The sequence below is a fragment of the Ceratotherium simum genome, chromosome 33 (assembly GCF_057802395.1).
Source record: "Ceratotherium simum simum isolate JZ-2026a chromosome 33, ASM5780239v1, whole genome shotgun sequence".
Taxonomy (NCBI): domain Eukaryota; kingdom Metazoa; phylum Chordata; class Mammalia; order Perissodactyla; family Rhinocerotidae; genus Ceratotherium; species Ceratotherium simum.
In genome coordinates, this window is record NC_141932.1 from 438,352 (window position 1) to 460,693 (window position 22,342).

The window sequence follows — 22,342 nt, forward strand, 5'->3', positions numbered from 1 at the left end:
CCTTAAAAGTATCGTGAGACCTGGGCACTGTGCCTGCTGTTCCTGATGGAGAAGTCTAGGCACTGACTGAAGATCAGAGGCCGCACACCAAGTGGCTAGAACCTGACGGAGCTGGGGGCAGGGCTCTGAGCAGCCGTGGCTTTGTATATTGAGTGAAGAATCTTATTCTTTAAGAGCAATACATGAAATGACAGAGGAGAAGGCACCAAATAAACTGAGTGAGGGACCTTATTATTTCAGAGCAGTACGTGTACTGACGGAGAAGGAGGCGCCAAGGAGAGACATGGTCTGGTTGCTGCCGGGGTTCCCCTTCAAGGAGGGACTGCTGTTAGCTGCCGACTCCTTCGAGAGCCATAGTCACGCTCCTTTCCCAGCAGCCTCTGGCCACTAAGCAAGCAAGGCTAGGGTCCAAGGGCCTGGGTGTTTGCCCCAAACACGACAATCCTCTACGGGCGGTCTTTGCTCTGGAGCTTATCGCTGGGCAGCAGTGTGGTCTGACAGCACCTCCTGCCCAATCCTGCTTTCTCCCTTTTTTTCTTCTTTTTCTTTCTTTTACCAGTGTTATTCCCCAATAAACCTTTTTGCACTTCTAACTCCATCTCAGTGTATGCTGACCTCAAACTGCCACACACTTGAAGCCAGGCAGTTAGGAAAATCAGAGGAAAAGGAGGCAGGGGTGCTGGTACGTAAAAGTTCATACACATTTATGGGATAAACAGACTCCAGCATAGAAAGAGATAAACAATATGAAGTGACCAGTTCCAAAAGAGATGTGGTAGCTGATGAAAAGACATACAGGAAATGTGCGAACTTGCTGGTTATTAAGGACATGCAAGGTAAATCGATGATGCATTTCAGTGTCTGGATTGGATATTGTGGTAGGCAGAATTCTAAGATGGCACTCATGATTTCCACCTCCTGGTGTCACATGATGATTAGTTTATGTTGTATGGCAAAGATGACGGGATTTTGAAGATGTAATTAAGGTCCCAAATCAGTTGACTTGAAGCTAATTGAAAGGGAGATTATTCTGGGTAGGCCTTAGTCAGAAGCCTTTAAAAGAGTGCTCAGTTCGAGACTGTCCTGCTGGCCTGGAAGAATCAAGCTGCTGTGAGCTCTGCGGCTGCAAGGAAATGTGTTCAGTCACACCCTGAGTGAGCTTGGACGCAGATTCTTCCCCAGTCAAGTTTATGGATGAGAATGTGGCCCACTGACACCTTGGTTGCAGCCTTTGGAGACCCTAAGACAGAGGACCCAGTGAAGCTATGCCAGACTCCTGACTCATAGGAACTGAGGTAATAACCACACATTGTTTTAAGCTGCTAAGTTCATGGTAGCTTGTCACCCTGCAACAGAAAACAATAGAGACATGAAAGGCTGCAAGAAAGTGAGTCCCTGCTGGTGAGTGTGGGTGGCAGTGACCTTCTCCACACTGTAGGTGGCAGATGTATGAAGGGAAATTTCATAATATGCAACTAAAACTGTTTAGAATGTTCATACTACTCTCCTAGCATTTAGGAATTCCACTTGTAGCAGTTCCTCCTAAAAGAGCCTTGGTAGGTAGTAACGAGAGTGAATGTGCACAGAGGGTTTACTGTGTGCAGAGGGCAAGGGTATTAGCAAATACAGACCTCACACAGCCTCTAATTACTCCTATTTTCAAATGATAAAGGTGAGTTTTAGGAAGTTGAAGTCTTTTGACTTGAGTTATGGAGCTAGAAATCATCTATGCTAATCTGAGGAGAAGCTGTGTCTGAAACCATAGTCCCTCTTAATCCTATTTGTCATAAAAATAAACCCAGTAATGGATAGTGATAAAGCACATATTATCAAATGTTAATTGTCTAATCTAGGGGCTGGGTACATGGATGTTCACACAATTCTGTTAGGTTTTTTGAACATTTGAAAGTGTTCTTAATAGAATGTCGAGGAAAGGTAAATCCAATAAATGCAATGATTTTAAGGTTCATATATCTTTGGCTGTGGGAATTACCCCTCAGTTTCTAGACAACTATCTCTAAGCCATTGATATTTATTGTATTAAAAGAATACTCTGGCAGGAATACCTAGGGCGGCCCAAAGTAAATTTCAGTCCCAGGATAAGTACAGTAGTTATCTACCGCCCCCTACAGGCCAGCGTCGGTGCTCTGCATGAAGGCGTGAACCGCAGCGAGCACTGCGAGGGGTTTCAGGCTCTTGTCGGCCCGTTGCTCGAGCGTGAACACCGCGGGTGATTTTTCCTTTCATCTGTGGGGTCACTGTAAAGCCCGGCGACGCCGAAATCCTCCCTGAGCGCCGTGAAAACCCTGACATCCGAGATCCGCTGTCATTCCCCTTGTTGTCGATAGAGGGCGCCGCCGCCGCCGCGGCTACCGCGACCTGCCGGAGGAGGTGGTGCACCGCGCCGCGAGGCCGCCTGGGAGATGTAGGCGGCGGGGGGATACGCACGCGCAGGACAGCCCGGAGCGGGTGCGCATGCGCAGTGCCGGGGCGGGCGCCTGCTATTGCGGGAGGGAGCTGGGGTGAGCGTGGCGCTGGCCTGGCGGCTGCTGGGTGAAGCTGCGCAGGGAGCGCTCCGGCAAGGTGGCGGCGGTGCAGCCGGAAGAGCCCGGGGCGGGGCGCGGGCGGCTCGAGTGGGGCCCGGGGCCGGCAGCTGGCAGTGAGTGGAGGGCGTCCCCCAGATCCCGCCGTCTGGGTGGGGGCCTCCCTTGCTCCCGGTGCGACCCCACCTCCCCGCAAGACCTCCACCCGCCGGGTCCGAGCATCGCTGGTGGCGGACACCCTCTGGCGCCTGGATATCCGTGCAGGTCTTTCTTCCCCCACACACACAGCGCTCCCCTCCTCGAGGAAAACCCCAACTCCTGTCCAGTCACAGGAGCCTGCTCAGTTCCAGGACCCCTCTGGATCCAAGCTAAGGCACAGGTTCTGAGCCCTCCCCCACTCCCAATGTCAGTGGTGAGCAGGGACAGGAGTCTCACAAGACAAGGCAGCCTCAGTGACAGCACTCACGAAACCCTGCCCTGACCGTAGAGGAGGCTCCTTCAGATCCTTAGTCTTCCCTCTGGGAGTAGCCCCCATTCTGTCTTCTGGGGTCCCTGGCCTGGCCTCTGGGAGGCCCTTTCTCTAGTCTCCTGCAAGTGGGCATCGCAAATACACAAATCAAGAAATAAAATATTAACACCAGACACCCTAGATGCCTCCTTTGTGTTCCATTCCGGTCAATTATCACCTCTGCTCCAAAGGTTTACAAACACTGTCCTGACTTCTATTGCCATGGATTCCTTTTGCCAGTTTTTGAACTTTATATGAATGGAGTCCTGAAATATGTATTCTTTTGTCTGTCTTCTTTTGCTTAACACTGTGTTTGTGAGATTCATCCATTTTATTGTATGTGGCACTTTGTTTGGTCCAGTATTTCATTACATGAAGATGCCAAACTCAGTTCATTTTGCTGCTAGACATTTGGCTGGATACTGCTTTGGGACTTTTATGAGTAATACTATTATGAACATTCCTGAACACAGCTTTGGGTGCATCTTAGTTTGCATTTCTGGTTGGGAATATGCCTAGGAGTGGAATTGCTGGGTTAACAACAGGTTATCCTGTTGTTGAGCTTTACTAGATGCTGCCAAACAGTTTTCCAAAGTGCTTACACTACTTTGTCCTCCTACAAGTAGTCTGTGAGGGTTCCACTTGCTCTACGTTCTTGACAACACAAAGGTGCTGTGAGTCCTTTTAATTTTAGCCATTCTGGTAGGTGTGAAGTGGTATGTCATGGGTTTTAAAAAAATTAGCGTTATTGAAGTATAATTTATGAATAATAAAATGCATCCATTTTAAGCAAACAGTTCAATGTGTTTTGACAAATGTACACAATTCTATAACCTGCAACACATCCAAGATAGAGAACATTTCCATCACCCTAAAAGTTACCGGTGTCCCTTTGTAGTTGATTCCCTCCCCCCACTCAAGACCCTTGCAGTTCTGATCTGCTTTCTGTCACTATAGTTTTGTCCGTTCTAAAGTTTCATCATTTCTGGTGCTGGTCAAGCTGGTGTAAGCTAATTACAGCCTGTCTCTCCCACTGACTACAACTGAAATCTCCGGATAGAATACAAAAACAACTACTTACGGACTCTGAAAAGTAAACAATAGCAGGCAGACTGGGAACTGAAACCAAAACTTGAATAATGATCTGTATGTAACAGAGATGTCCTTTGTGTTTTTTTTCTCCGAGTTTTGACATAAGAGCAGGCCAAATCCTGGAACTGTACGCAGACAGCAAAATCCAGGAAAACCCCCCCTTTCTAGCCAAAGGACCAGAAAAAGAAGCCTTAGTTGAACAAAGAGTTTCAGGGAATCCTATTTTCTTGCTCTTTTCACCCACCACATTGCCTGGAAGGCATACCCCATTGCATGGAACAGCACAATACCACAAGGGGCTAAAACTTTGAAAGAAACCTGTCTCTCTGGCTAGAGAAAGCAGGAAAATCGGCTGCTGTTGTCCAAAGACTGGGGAAAATCTCAATTATTTTTTTCTCTCACTGCTACACCCCAAAGGTGGCTCCAGTGGCACAGAACTGAATTCTGAAAGAAACTCATTTTTTCTGGCCAGAGAAACTAGGAACAAAAGCTGCTGGGTGCCAAAAAATGTGGAGGGAAATCCTGGTGAGGAGAGGAGCTGAAGAAGAGGATCCACAAATTCCGTGTATGAACTGATGAAGTCCTATGGGACAATATCAAAAGGTCTAAAGTTGTGCCACTAAAGCATCAGGAGAGGAGAAAGAGATTGGTGCAGAAAAAAAATGCTTGAAGAACTAATGGCTACAAACTCCTCCAATTTGGTAAAAGACATTAATTTACAAAATCAGGAAGCTCAGTCATCCTCAACAGAAAACCATGCCCAGACACATCATAATCAAACTGCTAGGAACCACCGCTGTCCCCTTGGCCAGAAAAAAAAAATTATTGAAAGCAACCAGCAAAAAAACAAAAAAACAAAGAACATTTCATATAAGGGAACAATGATTCAAGTGATGGTGGATTTCACGGTAGAAACCGTGAAATGGTAGACAGAAGCTTCAGGAGAGTGGGAAAACATCTTTAAAGTGCTGAAAGAAAAAAAAACTGTCAAATGAAAGTTCCATATCTAGCAAAAATATCCTTCAGGAATGAAGCAAAAGAAAGGCATTCGCAGACAAAGAAAAAGTAAGAGAATTCATCACCAGCAGAACCTGCTCTATAAAGATGCTAGAGGAAATTCTTCAGGCTGAAGGGAAATGATAGCAGAGGGATAACTGGAATTTCAGGAATGAAGGAAGAGCAACAGAAATGGTAACTGTGGGTAAATATAATAACTCTCCTCTTAAATTCATTAAAATATACACAAATGTTGAAAGCAAAAATTATAACATTGCCTGAGGGTTTTTCAATGTGCATAGATACAATACATATGGGTAAAGGAATCTATGTGGCTGTAAGGCATCTATATTTTACTTGAAGTATAAAATATTAACTCTTAGTAGACTACGAGAAGTTAGATATGTATATCGTAATCACTAGAGAAACCATTAAAAAATAAATACAAAGATATACAGCTAAAATGCCAGTAGATAAACTAAGATGAAATGCTATGAAATATTCAAATAATTCAGAGAAGGCAGGAAGGGGGAAAGAGGAACAAAAAACAAAAGCGACAGACAGAAAACAATAAAATGGTAGGCCTAAATTCAACTTCATCAATAATTACATTAGAAGTGAATGATCTAAACACACCAATTAAAAAACAGAAATTGTCAGACTGGATTAAAAAACAAACAAAAATAAACCCAAATGTATGGTATCTACAAGAATCTCAGCTTAAATACAATGATATAGGTAGTTTAAATGTAAAAGTATGGAAAAATATACATGGCAAACACTGATCAAAAGAAAGCTGGAGTGGCTATGTTGTTATCAGACATAGCAGACTTCTGAGCAAAGAAAGTTACCAGGGATAAGGAAGGATACCACATAATGATAAAAGGTCTAATTCATCAAGAAGACATAACAATCCTAAATATTTAAGTGCCTAACAACAGAGCTCCAAAATAAATGAAGCAAAAACTGGTAGAATTAAAAGAGAACTAGACCCGTAATTATAGTTGGAGACGTTAACATTCCTCTCTCTATAATTAATAGAACAAGTTGACAGATGATCAGTAAGGATATGGAAGATTTGAACACCACTAATAACCAACTTCACTAATTTGTGATTTGCCCCATCATAAACCACATTTCTGGTCCCCAGTTCTTTTCCTATACTCTTTTTACAACAACTGAATCACAATACTGTTTAATATAATTTTTGCTTACTATATGGTGAACTTATTTTCATATGAATAAATACAGGACTAAAGTTTTCTTCCTGAATTTTTATTTTAGAAATAATTCAGTCTTACAGAAAAGTTGCATAAATAGTAGAATTCTGTATACCTTTCACCAGCTTTCCCTAATCTTAACATTTTATGTAACAATATCTTTATCAAAACCAGGAAATTACCACTGGTTCAATATTAATGACTAAACTACAGACTTTATTTCAATTTTATATTTCTCCCCTAATGTCTGTTTTTGTTCCAGGATCCCACATTGCATCTATTTGTCATGTCTCCTCAGTCTCCTCCAATCTGTGACAGTTCCTCAGTCTTTCCCTGTCTTTCATGACCTTGACTGTTGTGCAGAATACTGCTTAGTTATTTTGTAGAACGTCTCTGTTTGGGTTTGTCTCGTGTTTTTCATGATTAGATTGAGTGGTGCATTTTTGTCTAGAATTCCAGAAAAGTGATGGTTAAGGTCGTGCCTGCCAGGTTTCTCCACTGTCAAGTTACTGGTTTTCCCTTTATAATTAAAAAATATATTAAGGGAGAATCATCTCCTCACCCATGACTCAGCCTGTGCTGGGGGATCCCGGCCTAGTACCCTGGACCTCATGTCCTGCCTGGGCTACTCTGGGGGTCCCACTATCCAACCCCGACGTTAATGCTGGATGGGGGGAGTATGGGTATTTATTATTTTTGTATGTATCCAAATTATTTATTATTGGAATTATTTTATTTTATACCCACACATACATAAAATTGAGAGCATTTATTTCTTTTCAAAGCACATTTTCTAACTGCTTATTACTGATTTTTATATATTGATTTTCCCATAACACATACATTGATTTGTATTATTAATCGTCTCAAATCCTTAACTATCGTATTAATTACGAAAATGCATAGCTTGTTTTATTTCTCAGTAATTATACTCTCAATGAATAATGAGGTGCACTTATCTGAATTTTAACATATTTTTTCCCAAAATTAAAAAAATTATGAATTATGATTTAGAATTATTTTGGCACACTATGCAGTACACAAAGATAAGGCTCTACAGTAATGATGGCATCGAATTAAAACCACAGGAGAAAATAAATACCCGTCAGTCCGTAGTGATACCAATAAGTAACTGAATAAGTGAATAAATAAACGGGGGGGGGGGGGGGAAGCGGCGCTCTTCCTGACAGCACTCTCGGTAGACCAGCGCGCCGAGCGGCGGAGGCGGGAGGGTCGGGTCACAGCCGCCTGGGCTGGAGCTGAAGGGTCGGGCGGAAGTGAGTCGAGAACCCCCGGACCGACCTGGGCCCTGGATGAGGGAACTAGACTCCCGGGGCGACTCGGAGCAGAGGTGAAAGGTCGGGAACGCCCCCCTCCACGCCGTGCGCTGGGTGAGGCCGCGGGGCCTCCGGGAACGCGCGCATCCGGGTCCCGGCGCGCGCATGCGCACCCGCTCCAAACATGGCTACTGCCGCTTCTCGCCTGCCTGAGGTGAGTCCAGCCGCGCCCGTCGGCCCTTCGGTGCCTCGGTTTCCCCCAGAGGGCGATGTGTTGGGGGGTCAGTCGGGTCCTGGTGGGGCATGAGCAGCGCGTCTGCCGGCGCGTTTCGCGCGGGCAGTGGTCGCGTCCGGCTCGTAGGAGCCTTCGCGAGTGAGGACGTCCCCTGGCGTGTGTGGACGCCCCCCCCGGCGGGTGTGGACGCCTCCTCCGGCTGGTGACGATGCCCTCCCTGCCGGAGTGGACGCTCCGGGCAGGTGAGGACGCCGCAGCTCCTTCCTTCGCGTCGCTCGTGGGTTCTGCGCTCGTATCCGGCCAGTCGTTCCAGAGGGACCGTTTTGCGCGGCCTGCTAGCTGTCCCGTCCTGGCCGCTGGGGCGGCCCCTGGGTCTGCAGCCGGGTGTGGGAGGGCCGGTGTCGGCATCGGTGGGTCTCGGGCCAAGTGGCCCCGTTGCGCCCGTGGCCTGTGCCGTTTCCACTGAGTCCCGCAGGTGTCAGATCGCTTGTTTTTTTCTCGCCTAACATCTGCAAAATCGCTGCAGTTCCCAGTGAGGGCCGCGGTTTTCCTCCTACTTAGTGGCCGTTTCGCTTTCCTCTTCTTTGCTTTAGTGATTCGTTGCCTTAGCGCCTCTTCCGCCGATAGTTTATGATAAACGTTTTCATGCAGAAAAGTTGTGCGACCTTATACCGAGCCGTTAACATCTGCCGTCCTTGCTGTATCCCGTATATTTTCCTCTGTCCGTCCTTTTAGCCACCTATTAATCTCTTCTGAGATACATTCAAAGTAAGTTGCAGATATCACAGCGCTTCCCCCTCAAACACCTCACTGTGCTTAACATCAGAGTTCAGTATTGCTTTTTAAAATTTTTGAGGCAAAATTGACTTAAAGTGAAATGCGCAGAACTTCATTGCACCACTGGGTGAGTTTTGACAAATGCAACCCAAACCTTTATCAAAATTACCGTCACCTCAGAAAGATCCCTTATCCATGCCAATTTAAAAAATTTGGTTGTTAGAGACTTGGGCTTGTAGAAATGTTTTTGAGTGCCAAGCCTTTGTCTATTTTTCCCCCCACAGCGAGTAACTTTTCCTCCATTCTATTGCTCATTTCTCTCCTTTCCTCCCCCGACTTTTTATTTTGAAATGTTTCACATCTATGGAAAAGTTGCAGGAATAGTTCAACGAACACTTGTAAAACCATCCAGATTCTCAAGTTATTAACACTTTGCCACATTAGCTATACTTTTCTTTTCTCCCTGCCACACACACACACAGACACACACACTCACTCGCTCTCTCTCTCTCTCTCTATTTTTTATACACATACACCAAGAGGTTAAAAGGTTTATTACTTACATAATGAGACTGTCTTGAGAGACCAGGGCAGGCTTCCCAAGGTGATCCAAAAATAGCCTGAGAGCAGGAAAAGGAAACTGACTGGGCTTTTATTGTGGTTAGAGAGTGGAGCTGGAAGGAGGGTAGCCTTGCATTTTTGGGGGCTGCATGATTTGAATTTCCCACCAACACCAAGGAGAAAGCACTCAGGCTTCTTGTTAGCTTGTCAAGATGTGGGGCGGAAGGAGAAGGGGCACTAGGTGGTAGTGGGGGGGCTTGAAAGCTGTCAGCAGTCAATCATCAAAAATGGAGTCAGACTCTGTATCACAATTGGTAGTCAGGTGGGTGACTTTCTTGGGACAGGGCTAATGTTGGTGGCAAACAATTTATTTTTGTTAAAGAATGCATCATTTGAACAAATAAAATAAACATTACCATTTGTGGTCCACAGAGATGGCGGGAACCATGGGGATGGAGTTGAACAGGTAAGGTCTGGCAACCACTGATGTCAACATCCAGGCATCGGGGCCTAAGTAGATCCCTCAGCAAGGTCATAGAGACTGGAGATAAAGCCACTCAGAGATGAGTGCCTGTGAATAGAATTCTACACAAGCTTGGCACATCCCCATAAAACTGTTACTTCTTTCATGAAGTCTTAAGGTACCAGAAATGTGTCAGGTGGGGTCTAGACCAGTGGTTCTGATGCTCACAAACTCAAGAGCTGCTTATTTTTTTTAAAACAGCTTTATTGAGATATAATTCACATATCATACAGTTCACCCACTTAAGGTATACAATTCAGTCGTTTTTAGTATATTCACTATGTTGTGCATCAATCACCAATATCAATTTTAGAATATTTTCATCATCTCAAGAAAGAAAACCCATGACCATTAGCAGTCACTTCTCATCGTCTCCATTCCTCCCAGCCCTAGGCAATCGCTAATCTACTTTCTGTGTGTATGCATTTCTTTATTCTAGAAATGTCGTATAAATGGCCATATGGCATGAAGTCCTTTGTTTTGGCTTCTTTCACTCAGCATGATGTTTTCAAGGTTCATCCACGTTGTAGTATATAACAGTACTTAGTTCACTTTTATGGGTGATATTCCATAAATTCCATTATATGGAATATTATATGGTAATATTCCATTGTATGGATATACCATATTTTGTTTATCCATTCATCACTTGATGGACATTTGAGTTGCTTCCACTTTTTGGATCTTAAGAATAATGCTTCTGGGCCGGCCCTGTGGCTTGGTGGTTAAGTGCGCGCGCTGCGATGCTGGTGGCCCGGGTTCGGATCCCGGGTGCGCATCGAGGCACCACTTCTCCGTTCATCCTGAGGCCGAGTCCCACATACAGCAACTAGAAGGATGTGCAGCTACGACACACAACTATCCACTGGGGCTTTGGGGGGAAAAATAAAATAAATAAAATCTTAAAAAAAAAAAAAAAAAAGAATAATGCTTCTATAAACATTCACATACAAGTTTTTTGTGTGTGTGTGGACATATGTTTTCATTTCTCTTGGATAACTACCTTGAAGTGGAACTGATTGTGGCCATCCTAGGGAGTGTAATGTGGTGTCTCACTGTGGTTTTGATTTGTTTTTCCCTGATGGTTAATGATGTTGAGCAGAGCATCTTTTTGTTGTGCTTATTGGCTGTTTGTATATCTTCTTTGGAGAACTGTCTGTTTGGATCCTTTGCCCATTTTTTAAATGGGTTATTGATCTTTTTGTTATTGAGTTATAAGAGTTATTTATTTATTCTGGATACCACTTCCTTATCAGATATGTGATTTGCAAATATTTTATCCTATTCTTTGGGTTGTCTTTTCACTTTCTTAGTGATGTTCTTTGAAGCACAAAACGTTTTAATTTTGATTGGTCCAATTTATCTCCTTTTTTAATCACTTGTGTATACATTTTGATATTGTATCCAAATTTCTGAAGATTTATGCCTGTGTTTTTCTTTTAAGATTTTTGTAGTTTTAGTGCTTATGTTTAGGCTTGTGATCCATTTTGAGTTAATTTTTGTGTAATGCTCACTCCTTATGATCAGTATTTTGCAATGTGCCTTTTACCATCCTGAAAAGAATTGTCTAGATAATATTAAATATCCATATAGTTAAAAAAATTCTAAAGTCCTACGTGTATGTAAAGAATCAATATGAGGCAAGGCGTTTGTATTAAAAATATGTTTATATTTCCATATTTAAATGCTTGAGCACAGCTACCCTAGAAGACATAGGAAGCAGTCTGGTGCTGGAGACTGCAGGTTTGGATTAACAGAAATAGGACAGTCAATTCATTGTCTTCAGTGAAATTGAATGAGACGAGGTATGGATGGATGTTGCTCAACAGTGAGTGTTGGGGAAGTGGACCCAGACCAGATGTATTAAATAGGAAAGGAAGAAAGACAGTACCTTGGTGGAACCAGGTTCTAAGCGCTTACACAGTTAGGCAACCCGGGCTGTCAGATGAGCTGGGTCTTATCCACACGCTAAGGGTCATTCATCCCCTGTGTTATGACCTGAACAGCATCAGGACACAGAAAATAGTTCTCCAGACCTGAAGTCCAAGCATGTGCTGGGGCAACATTCAGTGTGTAGAAAGCCTTGGAGACCACCTTCTTTGATGACCATGGAGAAAGAAGGACAGGCTGGGAAAAATTAGTAAATCTGGGTCTTCAGAGAAGTAGAGTGAGTGGTGGACATTTGAGGACAGGGTCAGAGGAAGAGTAGGGGAAAAACAGGGAACCCTCAAAATATATGAGCAGCATCAAGATCAATTTTTTACAACATAATTTTTGTATCATTGTACTGCTAGAAATAGTAATACACAAATATGTATGAGGGCAATAATATGAGAAAGTTTTAGAACAACTGTAATTAATGAAATGCAGTGCAATTACCGCATTAAATGCCCTGATTTATTGCTGTTTCCCCAAAGCCTGTCCTAATGCCCCCCGTATCCTGGTGGTCATTCGTTCTTCTTGCAATAACCTCCCTATGGCACTCCGTCCTCATTGACTGAGGGTTTGGTTGGAATAGCCAGTTTTCGTCAAGGAGAGAGATGCAGAATAGGGAATGAGTTCCTGAATTCAGAGCAGTACCTGGATTTCCTTTCAGCCTCCTTCTCCTAAGTGAAGGCACCTTTTTTCTAATGTCCTGTAACACGTTCTTGTTCTGTTCTCAAGTTCCCTGGGTGGATACCTGCAGGACTTTGGTCCACAGGCTGGTCAGGCATCGTATGGGGCAATCCCAGGCATGGTAGCAAATCTGCATCCGCAGCCCAGGCCCTTCAGATGCTAGCGGCTCCCCTGCCTCCATCTCGGTGACGACCTAACACCCACAGATGTCCAAATGCCCCCAGGGGAAGTACTGCCAAGGTCGAGAGCTGCAGGTCAGGCTGGGGGAGACGTGTCCCGTTATAGGGGACACGTCAGTGCTTAGCTCTGCTGGCATTGTTCTTGAAGGTGTAAATTTACTTATAGCTTTATTGAGATATGTCATAGACCATATGATTCATCCATTCAAAGTGCACAATCATTGGCTTTTAGTGTATTCACAGAGTTGTGCAACCATCACTACTAGGCAATTCCAAAACGTTTTTATTCGCCCAAGAAGAAACCTGTACCCATTAGCAGTCACTCCCCATTCCCCCTCCTCCGAGCCCCTGGCAACCATGAATCGACTTTTAGTCTGTATGGAATTGCTGTTCTGGACATTTCATATAAGTGAGATCATACAATATGTAGTCTTTTGTGTCTTGAGTTCTTTCACTGAGCATGTTTTTAAGGTTCATCTATGTTGTTGAAGCATGTATCAGTTCTTCATTCCTTCTGGCTGAAGAGTATTCCGTTCTGTGGATTTCCACATTTTGTTTATGCATTCATCAGTTGATGCACATTTATTTGGGTTGTTTTTTTTTTTTTTTTTTTTTAAAGATTTTATTTATTTATTTTTTCCCCCCAAAGCCCCAGTAGATAGTTGCATGTCATAGCTGCACATCCTTCTAGTTGCTGTATGTGGGACGCGGCCTCAGCATGGCCGGAGAAGTGGTGCGTCAGTGCGCGCCCGGGATCCGAACCCCGGCCGCCAGCAGCGGAGCGCACGCACTTAACCGCTAAGCCACGGGGCCGGCCCTATTTGGGTTGTTTTTGCTTTTTGTTTATCATGAGTAGTGCTTCTGTGAACTCATAATTCATGTATCAGTTTATGTGTAGACATATGTTTGCATTTTTCTTGAGTAGATACCTAGGAGTGGAATTGCTGGGTCATATGATAACTCTATGTTTAACTTTTCGAGAAACTGTTAGACTGTTTTCCAAAGCAGCTGCACCGTTTTACATTCCCACCAACAGTATGTGAGGGTTCCAGTTTCTCCACATCCTCACACTTGTTATTGTCTTTATTTTGATATTGGCCACACTTTTGGGTGTGAATGGTATCTCATGTAGTTTTTGGCATTTCTCTAATGACTGATGATGTTGATCATCTTTTCATGTGCTTGTTGGCCATCTGTATGTCTTCTCGGGAGAAATGTCTATTCATATCCTTTGCCTATTTTTAGAATTTGGATTGTCTTGTTATTATTGAGTTGTAAGAGTTTTTTATATCTTCTGTATACAAGTCCTTTATCAGATGTATGTTTGTAAGTATTTTATCCCACTTGGTGGGTTGTCTTTTCACTTTCTTGGTGGTGTCTAAGTCTTATTTTAATAAAGGAAGTATCTGTTATTGATAAAATGGACATTCCTTTTGTTCCTCAAGGTCCGTTCCTCTCCACACCCCCAAGATAGTCATGATCACAGCTTTGGTAGGTGTCTTGCCAGGCCATTTTAATATTTTTACTTCCAGAATATTTTGTGTCTAAGAAATTTCCCTAAGTGGTATCATCCTATACATGTCTGACTTATCTCATTTCTCTTAAGTGCACACATGCACCCTCCTCCTACAGACCTCTAGGGATATGCTCTCCATCTTTTGTTTTCACAGGACAGCCACAGGCCACCCAGGCCCCAGTGTCCTCAGAAGGCCCAGTATAGGAAACATGTGGCATGGTGACAGGGCAGCCTCAGGAGGCCTGTTCAGTAGGAGCATCCAGGAGTGACAGCTGAGGGCATGGTCCTTCTGACCAGCCGGCCACTCCACATCACTGTTGAAGGCTGTGGACTTAGCAGGTGTCTGTGGTCTTGGTCTTGGCTCCAAAGTGAACAATTCTCATGTTTCCTCATTAGGTGTGATGTTTACCTTAATTCCCTGTGTTCTTAGTTGTTAAGAATTTTCATCATGAGTTGGAGCTTTCCTTAAAGTGCTTTCTGAATTTATTGACATAGAGTAAAAGGGTCTACTATTTTAATCTGAGAGCATTTTGATCATGAGTCTGGGTGAGATTTCAGATTGCTTTCTGAATTTATTCAGATAGAGTGTCGGGGGATATCTTCTACTTTTATGTGAAAATATGGGGAATTGTATCAATAGATGTTCTAATGTTTCACAGTCCTTGCATTCCTAGGATAAATCCAACAGTTCCATTTTGGTAACTTTCTGTTTCTTAGTTAAATCCTCTTTTCATGACTAATATCACTTATGTGCGCCTTCCTGCTCTTTTTTTATGATCACTCTTGCCAAAAGCATGTCTATATCTTTAGTCTTTTAAAAAACAGACTTTTGGTGTTTTTCATCTTCTTGGCTGTTTCTTTGTTTTCAGTTTCTGTAACTTCTGCTCTTACCTTTATTACCACCTTCCTTCTACCTCCTGTTGGCTTACTCCATGGTTCTTTCCCTTAACTCTTTTTTTTTTTTTTTTTTTTTTTTTTTAAAGATTTTTTTATTTATTCAGTTTTTTTCCCCCCAAAGCTCCAGTAGATAGTTGTATGTCATAGGTTCACATCCTTCTAGTTGCTGTACGTGGGACTCGGCCTCACGTTGGACGGAGAAGTGGTGCCTCGGGGCGCTCCCGGGATCCGAACCCGGGCCGCCAGCATCAGAGCGCGCGCACTTAACCGCTAAGCCACGGAGCCGGCCCTTTCCCTTAACTCTTAAGTTGAAGAGTGAGCTCACTAACCTTCACTCTTCTTTTTTTAATATAAGCATTAAAGACCAACATCTTTCGCCAGGAGCTACGTTAGCTGCATCCTCATTTGTCATGTTTTCGGATGTACCATTTCCATAGCTGTTCAGTTCTAGGTGTTTTCTAATTTCTGTCACGATTTCTGTTTGATCTGTGAATTATTGAGAAATAGGCTTTGTTTTTCCAAATAAATAGGGCTTTGTTTTACTTACAGTTTTTCTTGTATTTGGTTTTCTTTCTGTTTCTGGTTTTTAACTTGATCATATTTGTGGTCCAGAGGCTGTGGTCTGTGTTGTGCTGTGGTCTGGCCTTTGCTGAACTTGTTCTTTGGCCTGGTTTATGGCCAGTGTTAGCAAATGTTCTACTTGTGCTTGGAAAGTGTTTGGCTCTAACTGTTGGTATGTGGCTCTTCATCCAGCTGTGTGATCAGGCTGGCTAATTACATTCTCTCCTGCTGCTTATCTCTATTCAGTTTTTCTGAATTTCCGTTTCTGAAAGAGATTCATTAAAACCTCCCGGGATGGTTGGATTTGCCGATTTCGACTTGCAGTCCTGGCTGACTTTGCTCTGTGTTTTGAGGTATGCTGTTACTGTGGGCATCTTTGCCATTGTTACATTGACCTGTTATCATACTTGAAGTTTATTGTTGGTTAGCAAAGAGCCATAAAATCTTTGGTTAGCGTTTGTCTGTTCCAAACTTTTGATTTTGTCTTCTGTGTCCTTTTGCTTTAGGTGTGTCTGTCACAAACACATTTTTAATGTCATTTAATACAGTGTCTTTATCTGCCCATCAAGGCCATTTACATTTATTGTTATTGGTGATATCCTATTTCATATTTTGTATTAAGCTGTCCATTCTCTGCTTTCTCCCCTTACCACCCTCTTCTGGATTGATTTGGTTTTCTTTTCTTTATTATTCTTCCCTCCTACAACAAAGTTTTTCCACCTCAGCACTATTGACGTTTGGGGCTGGATTATTCTGTGTTGTGAGGGGCTGTCCTGTGGATTAAAGGGTGTTTAGCAGCATCCCTGGCCTCTACCCCTAGATGCCAGTAGCATCTGCCTCCCAGTCATGACAACCAAAAACGTCTCCAGACATTGTCCAGTGTCCTTTGGGGTAAAACTGTCCCTAGTTGAAAACCACTGCTCTGCAGGTTTGGAAGTTGTACACAACATTTATGCTTTGATTCCTGACTTGACCCGGTCTGACGTGAATCATGAACAATATAAGGACGTCAGGATACTGAATTTTGTTAACCCCTTCCCCACTCACAGGCCACTGCCTTCCAGTTTTTAGTCCATCCTGTTGTTAACCCCTGAGTCATTTTAGTCCATCCTGTTGTTAACCCCTGAGTCATTGTTATTGTTGTGTTTTATATGGTCATCGCTGGATTTGATTTAAATACACATTCATCATTTCTGGGTTTTGCCCTGAAGAACAGCTTTTTCTGATTCTTTTAGCTAGTGTCCTTGGAGATAAACTCTGCTTTTGCTTTTTTGAAGCTGTCTTTATCTTACTGTCACTCTTGAGCAATAGTGTATCTGACAGTTTTTTCCCTCAGCACTCTGAAAGTAACCTTCAGGTTCCTATTTTTACTATCAAGTGGCTGTCATGATACTTTTCATTCCTTCACCAGTGGTCTGTCTGCTCCCTGCTAGCCTTTAACACTGTCTCCTTAGGTATAGATTGAAGTCTGTTTGTGCTTGTGACTCATGCTTTATGCTCATCTCAGTCTGAGATGCCTACAAGTGGAATTGCTGGGTGGTGGAATGTGCCTATTTTATATTTCGATGGCTGCTGCCGAGTGGATTGACTACTTTACGTGCCCACCAACTCTTTTCCTGCATGACCTGCCCAATTTTTATATTATGACACCTCATTTTATTTTTACTCATGTGAAATGTGTATATTTTTTGTTCTTAAACTTGCAGTTTGTAATTGCCTGAACGATAGTGAGAATGAGCAGATATTCATGTTTTCAGGACATTTCTATTTTCTCTCTGTGAAGTGCCTCTTTGTATCCTTTACCCATTTTTTCTATTTTTTTCCTCCCCAAAGCCCCAGTACATGGTTGTATATCCTAGTTGTAAATCATTCTAGTTCTTCTATGTGAGCCGCCACCACAGCATGGTAACTGACAGACAGGTGGTGTGGTTCCACAACGGGAAAGTGAACCTGGGCTGCCAAAGCCGTGAGTGCCAAAGTTTAGCCCATCAGGGCTGGCTCCCCGTTTTTTTCTTTTTTGTGCCGTTCTGCAAGAATTCTTTATAGATCTTGGGAACTGTTCCTTTGTCTCTTTTATATTTTATAATATTGTCTCTCCAGTTGCCACTTGTGTTTTGACTCTTATTGTTTCTTTTGTTGTATAGAAGTTTCCTTTGTTTTGTTACTGTTTTTGTTTTTTTGCTGAGGAAGATTCACCCAGAGCTAACATCTGTTGTCAGTCTTCCTCTTTTTTTGCTTGAGGAAGATTAGCCCTGAGCTAAGATCTGTGCCAGTCTTCCTCTGTTTTGTATATGGGTTGCTGCCACAGCATGGCTGATGAATGGTGTAGGTCCGTGCCTGGGATCTGAACCCGCGAACCTGGGCTGGTGAAGCCACGTGTGCTGAACTTAACCACTACACCATGGGGTCGGCCCCTGTTGTATGGAAGTTTTTAATGTTGATATCAAAGTTGTTAGTCTTTGTCTGTATGGTTTTTGCTTGTTAAGCCTTGTTGAACAAGGACTGCCTCATTCATGGAGGTATCCTACATAATTTAAACTTTAATTTATGTTGAAGTCTTTATCCATCTGGAATTTTTTAAAAATATTTTTTCTGAGCTAAGGGTCTAATTTCATTTTACCTAAAAATAATATGGAGAGCCAGTTGTCTTGCTATCATGAAGTCAAAGGGGTGGGAGGGTGGTTAGAGGAAGACTGATAATGGTGAAGACACCGGCAGCCACTTACAGAGCGCTGTCCATTCTCCAGCTCAGAGCCAGCCTCAGACGTGATATAATTCTCATAATAACCCCATGGGGTGGTCATTGACAGATCTAGAACTTGCAAGTCACTGAGCCTGCGCTGCGTCCCATCTGTGAAGGCAGAACTCTGACACAAAGCTGGGGTGAGAACTGCTCATTCAGTGCTGTCGTAAGCACATTGTGACATCGAGGCTTTGAAAATGTGTACCAACTGTCGATACGAGCAATGGGTGAAGGGGCCAAGCACACAGTGGCTGAGATGGTGTTCCAGTATGAGCAGTGATGCCTGGCCTCTGGTCTCCCACGTCTCAGGCTAACCCCATTGGTGATGTTTACCCCCAGTACCGTTCCTCTGGCCTGTTTTCTGGGGGATGAAAATGCCATGTGGCTCTCCTTTCTTTTCTCTCTTCTCTTTTCTTTTCTGTTCTTGGCTCCACTCTTGACTCTCACTTTATCTCCCCCTTGGATAGATGTGAATTTGAAAAAGAAAACAAGTAAAAATGACACCCACACACCTGGCCTGTCATCCTTTTTCATTCCTCTTCCAGATGTAGCTTCATGTACTTAAGTCTGTCTTTTTTCATTCTTTACTTTTCAGCCTGGAACACAAGATTGAAAATGACAGCTCAGAAAATGCCTGAGGAAGAACTGTCCTGTGATGTGGAAATGGAAGGATTTATGAGAGAGGGTCCCTATTTCTCCATTCTAGGTGACCATTGGGACTGCAAAAACCAGGAGGGACATTTGAGTCAATCAGCTTTAACTCGGGAGAAACCAGGGGCTAAGGAAGCAGTTTGTGAATATCCTGGATTTGGGGAGCATTTGAATGCAAGCTCAGACCTTCCACCCTCTCAGAGAGTTCCTACAACAAATGGTTTCCATATATCTGACTCAGATGTTAAGAGTTTTGATTGTGACCCAGCTTTAAATAGTTGTCAGAAAAGTTATATAGCTAAGAGAACTGGTGACAGTGATGCCTGTGGAAAAGCCTTCAACCATTCCATGGAAGTTATTCAACTTGTAAGAAATCAAATGAGAGAGAAACCCTATAAATACCCTGAAAGTGTTAAATCTTTCAACCATTTTACCCCTCTTGGTGAACAAAAAATAATGAAAAGAGGGAAGAAACTATATGAAGGTAAGGCCTTTGGGGACATCTTTACCCTGAGTTCATCTCTGAATGAAAACAGGAGGAGTCACCCTGGAGAGAAGCTGTATAAGTGTACTGAATGTGGCAAATGCTTCAAACGGAACTCTTCTCTCGTCTTACATCACCGAACTCACACTGGAGAGAGACCTTATACCTGCAACGAGTGTGGGAAATCCTTCTCCAAGAACTACAACCTGATTGTGCATCAGAGAATCCACACAGGGGAGAAGCCCTATAAGTGCAGTAAATGTGGGAAAGCCTTCAGTGATGGGTCCGCTCTGACACAACACCAGAGAATTCACACTGGGGAGAAACCTTATGAATGTCTAGAATGTGGAAAAACCTTCAACCGAAATTCATCCCTGATTCTGCATCAAAGGACTCATACAGGGGAAAAGCCGTATAGATGTAATGAGTGTGGGAAACCTTTCACTGACATCTCCCACCTCACCGTGCATCTCAGAATCCATACCGGGGAGAAGCCCTACGAATGTAGCAAATGCGGAAAGGCTTTTCGGGATGGCTCTTACCTCACCCAGCATGAGAGGACTCACACTGGAGAGAAGCCCTTTGAATGTGTGGAGTGCGGGAAATCCTTCAACCGTAACTCTCACCTCATCGTGCATCAAAAAATCCATTCTGGGGAGAAACCCTACGAATGTAAAGAGTGTGGTAAAACTTTCATTGAGAGTGCTTACCTCATCAGGCACCAGAGAATTCACACTGGCGAGAAGCCCTATGGCTGTGACCAGTGTCAGAAACTTTTCAGGAATATCGCTGGTCTCATCCGGCACCAGAGGACTCATACTGGCGAGAAGCCCTATGAGTGTAATCAGTGTGGCAAAGCTTTCAGGGACAGCTCCTGTCTGACCAAGCACCAGAGAATCCACACTAAGGAAACCCCATACCAGTGTCCAGAATGTGGAAAGTCCTTCAAGCAGAACTCTCACCTGGTGGTACATCAGAGACTCCATAGCAGGGAGGGTCCCAGCCAGTGTCCTCAGTGTGGGAAAAGGTTCAGAAGGAGCTCGTCCCTCATCCGACATCAAAGAGCACACCCTGGAGAGCAACCCGTGGAAACATAATGAATGCGGGCCACACTCGTCTCCCAACTAGCTCTCAAAAACTATGTGAAGGAGGAATGTCTTCAGGGGAGACTCCTTCCTGTCAGTAGAAAAGAATTCTTTAAGCTCTCCAGTAAACTGATGAACATGAGACATTCCTTAGTCGAACTATTAAGTCTATACATTAGGGAACTCCTGGAGAGAATATAGGGTGGTGATAAATGTGGAAAAGGCTTCAGGGATGATTCAGCCGGTCCCAAACATGATAGTGTGTACACTGGAATAAAGCCTGTGAATGTCAGGAAAATACTTCCCTGGGGATACCCGCCCACTCCTGCGTCAGAGTGCTTCAACTGGACAGAACCTGTGAGTAATCGATATGAGGAATCCTTTAATAGCGAATGTCTGCCTTATTGTGCAGAAGCAGACTCTTAGTGGACTCAGGTGTAATCAGTGAGAGAAGCTTCCGCAGGAGCTCTTACTGTCTTTTCTGTATCAGCAAAGACATCCTGGTGGGAGACCCCACACAATGCTCCACCCCACTGCAACTGCAGAATGATAGTTAGATTTTGCTGTTTGAGTGTATTTCCGTGTTACAGTCCTGCCAGATGCTGAGGACTCGTTTCAGGAGGGGCAACTGCAAGGGGAAGTTGCTTGTGAATGAAGAGTGATGTCATCTCTCTGAAGAAAAGACTGAAGCAGGTTTGTACTAAGATGGAGAGGGCTGCTGCTGAGAAATGTGATGCGTTGCTTTAGTTGTTGAAACAAAAACATACTGAATAGTTAACGTTTATGTTATCACCCCCATTGTTGTTCATTTAGGACTCTTCTGATTTGTTCCATGTAGTCATCCTGAACCGTAATTATAAAGGTTTTGTTGCCATATTGAAAATGCTGATAATATGGCAGGCAACAAAAAAAAGGCATACAGTAGAATATTTGCTGTTATTACAGCCATGTAAAGATATGTGCACATATGGAAGTAGACTGGAAGTTGATCTTGGAGAAATAAACTTGTGCTTTTCTTAGGGGACTGCAGTTGTGTATGATTTTTTCTCCATTACAAATCATACATTGTTGCTATAGTGATTTGATAAGGAATAAAAAGGTGAGGCCAAAAGGAGGTGAATTTTGGGTTTCTTTGGACCTTTTTTACCAGAAGGGGCTAGATCAGGGTCACGGGGCAGCTGTAAGCATGGATGGGGGCATCCAGCAGGAGCTTCTCTGGAATCAGAGCATCCCACAGCCCAGGGCATAAGAAGAATTTCCTTCTTTGGGACTTGGGTTATAAGTGGGTGTCATCGTGGAGGAGAGAGTGGGTCTCAGGGAAGGGGGAGTAGGAGGCTGCAGAGAGGTCCTGGATGACCTGGGGACGTCCCTTCTGAGGCAGCGTGTTGCTGGCCGAGTGAGAGCCGAGTAAGCTAGTTGGCACAGCCTCAGAGCCCTGGGTGGCTCCCCTGGAATGTTGACTTGCTCCTGTGGAGGGAGAGTCTGATTAAGGCGACTGAGCCGTGAGATAATACATTTGTGTTGTGTTAAGCTGCTAGTTCGTGGTAATTTGTTACGGCAACAATAGAAGACTAATGCAAACATTAAAGAAGATTCTCGCCTGCCCTTTCCCTCTCTCTTCTGGTCCACCTTGTGCTCTCTTGGCCTGCTCCTGGCTGAGACTCCAGCAGGGCCACTGCTCGTCCCCACCTCGCTTTCTTACAAAGGAGCAAGAGGATCCCTTTGGGGCAGTGCAGAAGGAAGCCTCTCCACTTGCAGCAGCCCTTGCTAAAACTGGATGCTGGGCTTCATCTACACCAGGGCCGACAGCTGAAGCTGGGAGAGGCCCGTGGCCTGTGAGAGACCCCATGCATCGCCCCTTACAAGCCCTGCCTGACT

General features: G+C 43.8%; 1 protein-coding gene across 10 annotated transcripts in view; it reads left to right on the forward strand.

Moving 5' to 3' along the window:
• The window catches only part of ZNF329 (zinc finger protein 329), a 52,949-nt gene extending 31,461 nt beyond the window's left edge, over window positions 1-21,488 (forward strand). For 4 of the 10 annotated variants that reach the window (XM_087422009.1, XM_087422010.1, XM_087422007.1 and 1 more), the window contains one exon: window positions 18,840-21,488. In XM_087422009.1, coding sequence (XP_087278135.1) covers window positions 18,860-20,476 — 1,617 coding nt within the window. In that variant the 5' untranslated portion in view covers window positions 18,840-18,859 and the 3' untranslated portion in view covers window positions 20,477-21,488. Of the gene's footprint in view, window positions 1-7,551; window positions 7,851-7,917; window positions 8,114-9,641; window positions 10,286-15,253; window positions 15,855-18,839 lie in introns of those variants that run through there. The other 6 variants (XR_015549559.1, XM_087422011.1, XM_087422015.1 and 3 more) reach the window with 6 other exon arrangements.
• The last annotated feature ends 854 nt before the right edge of the window (window positions 21,489-22,342 follow it).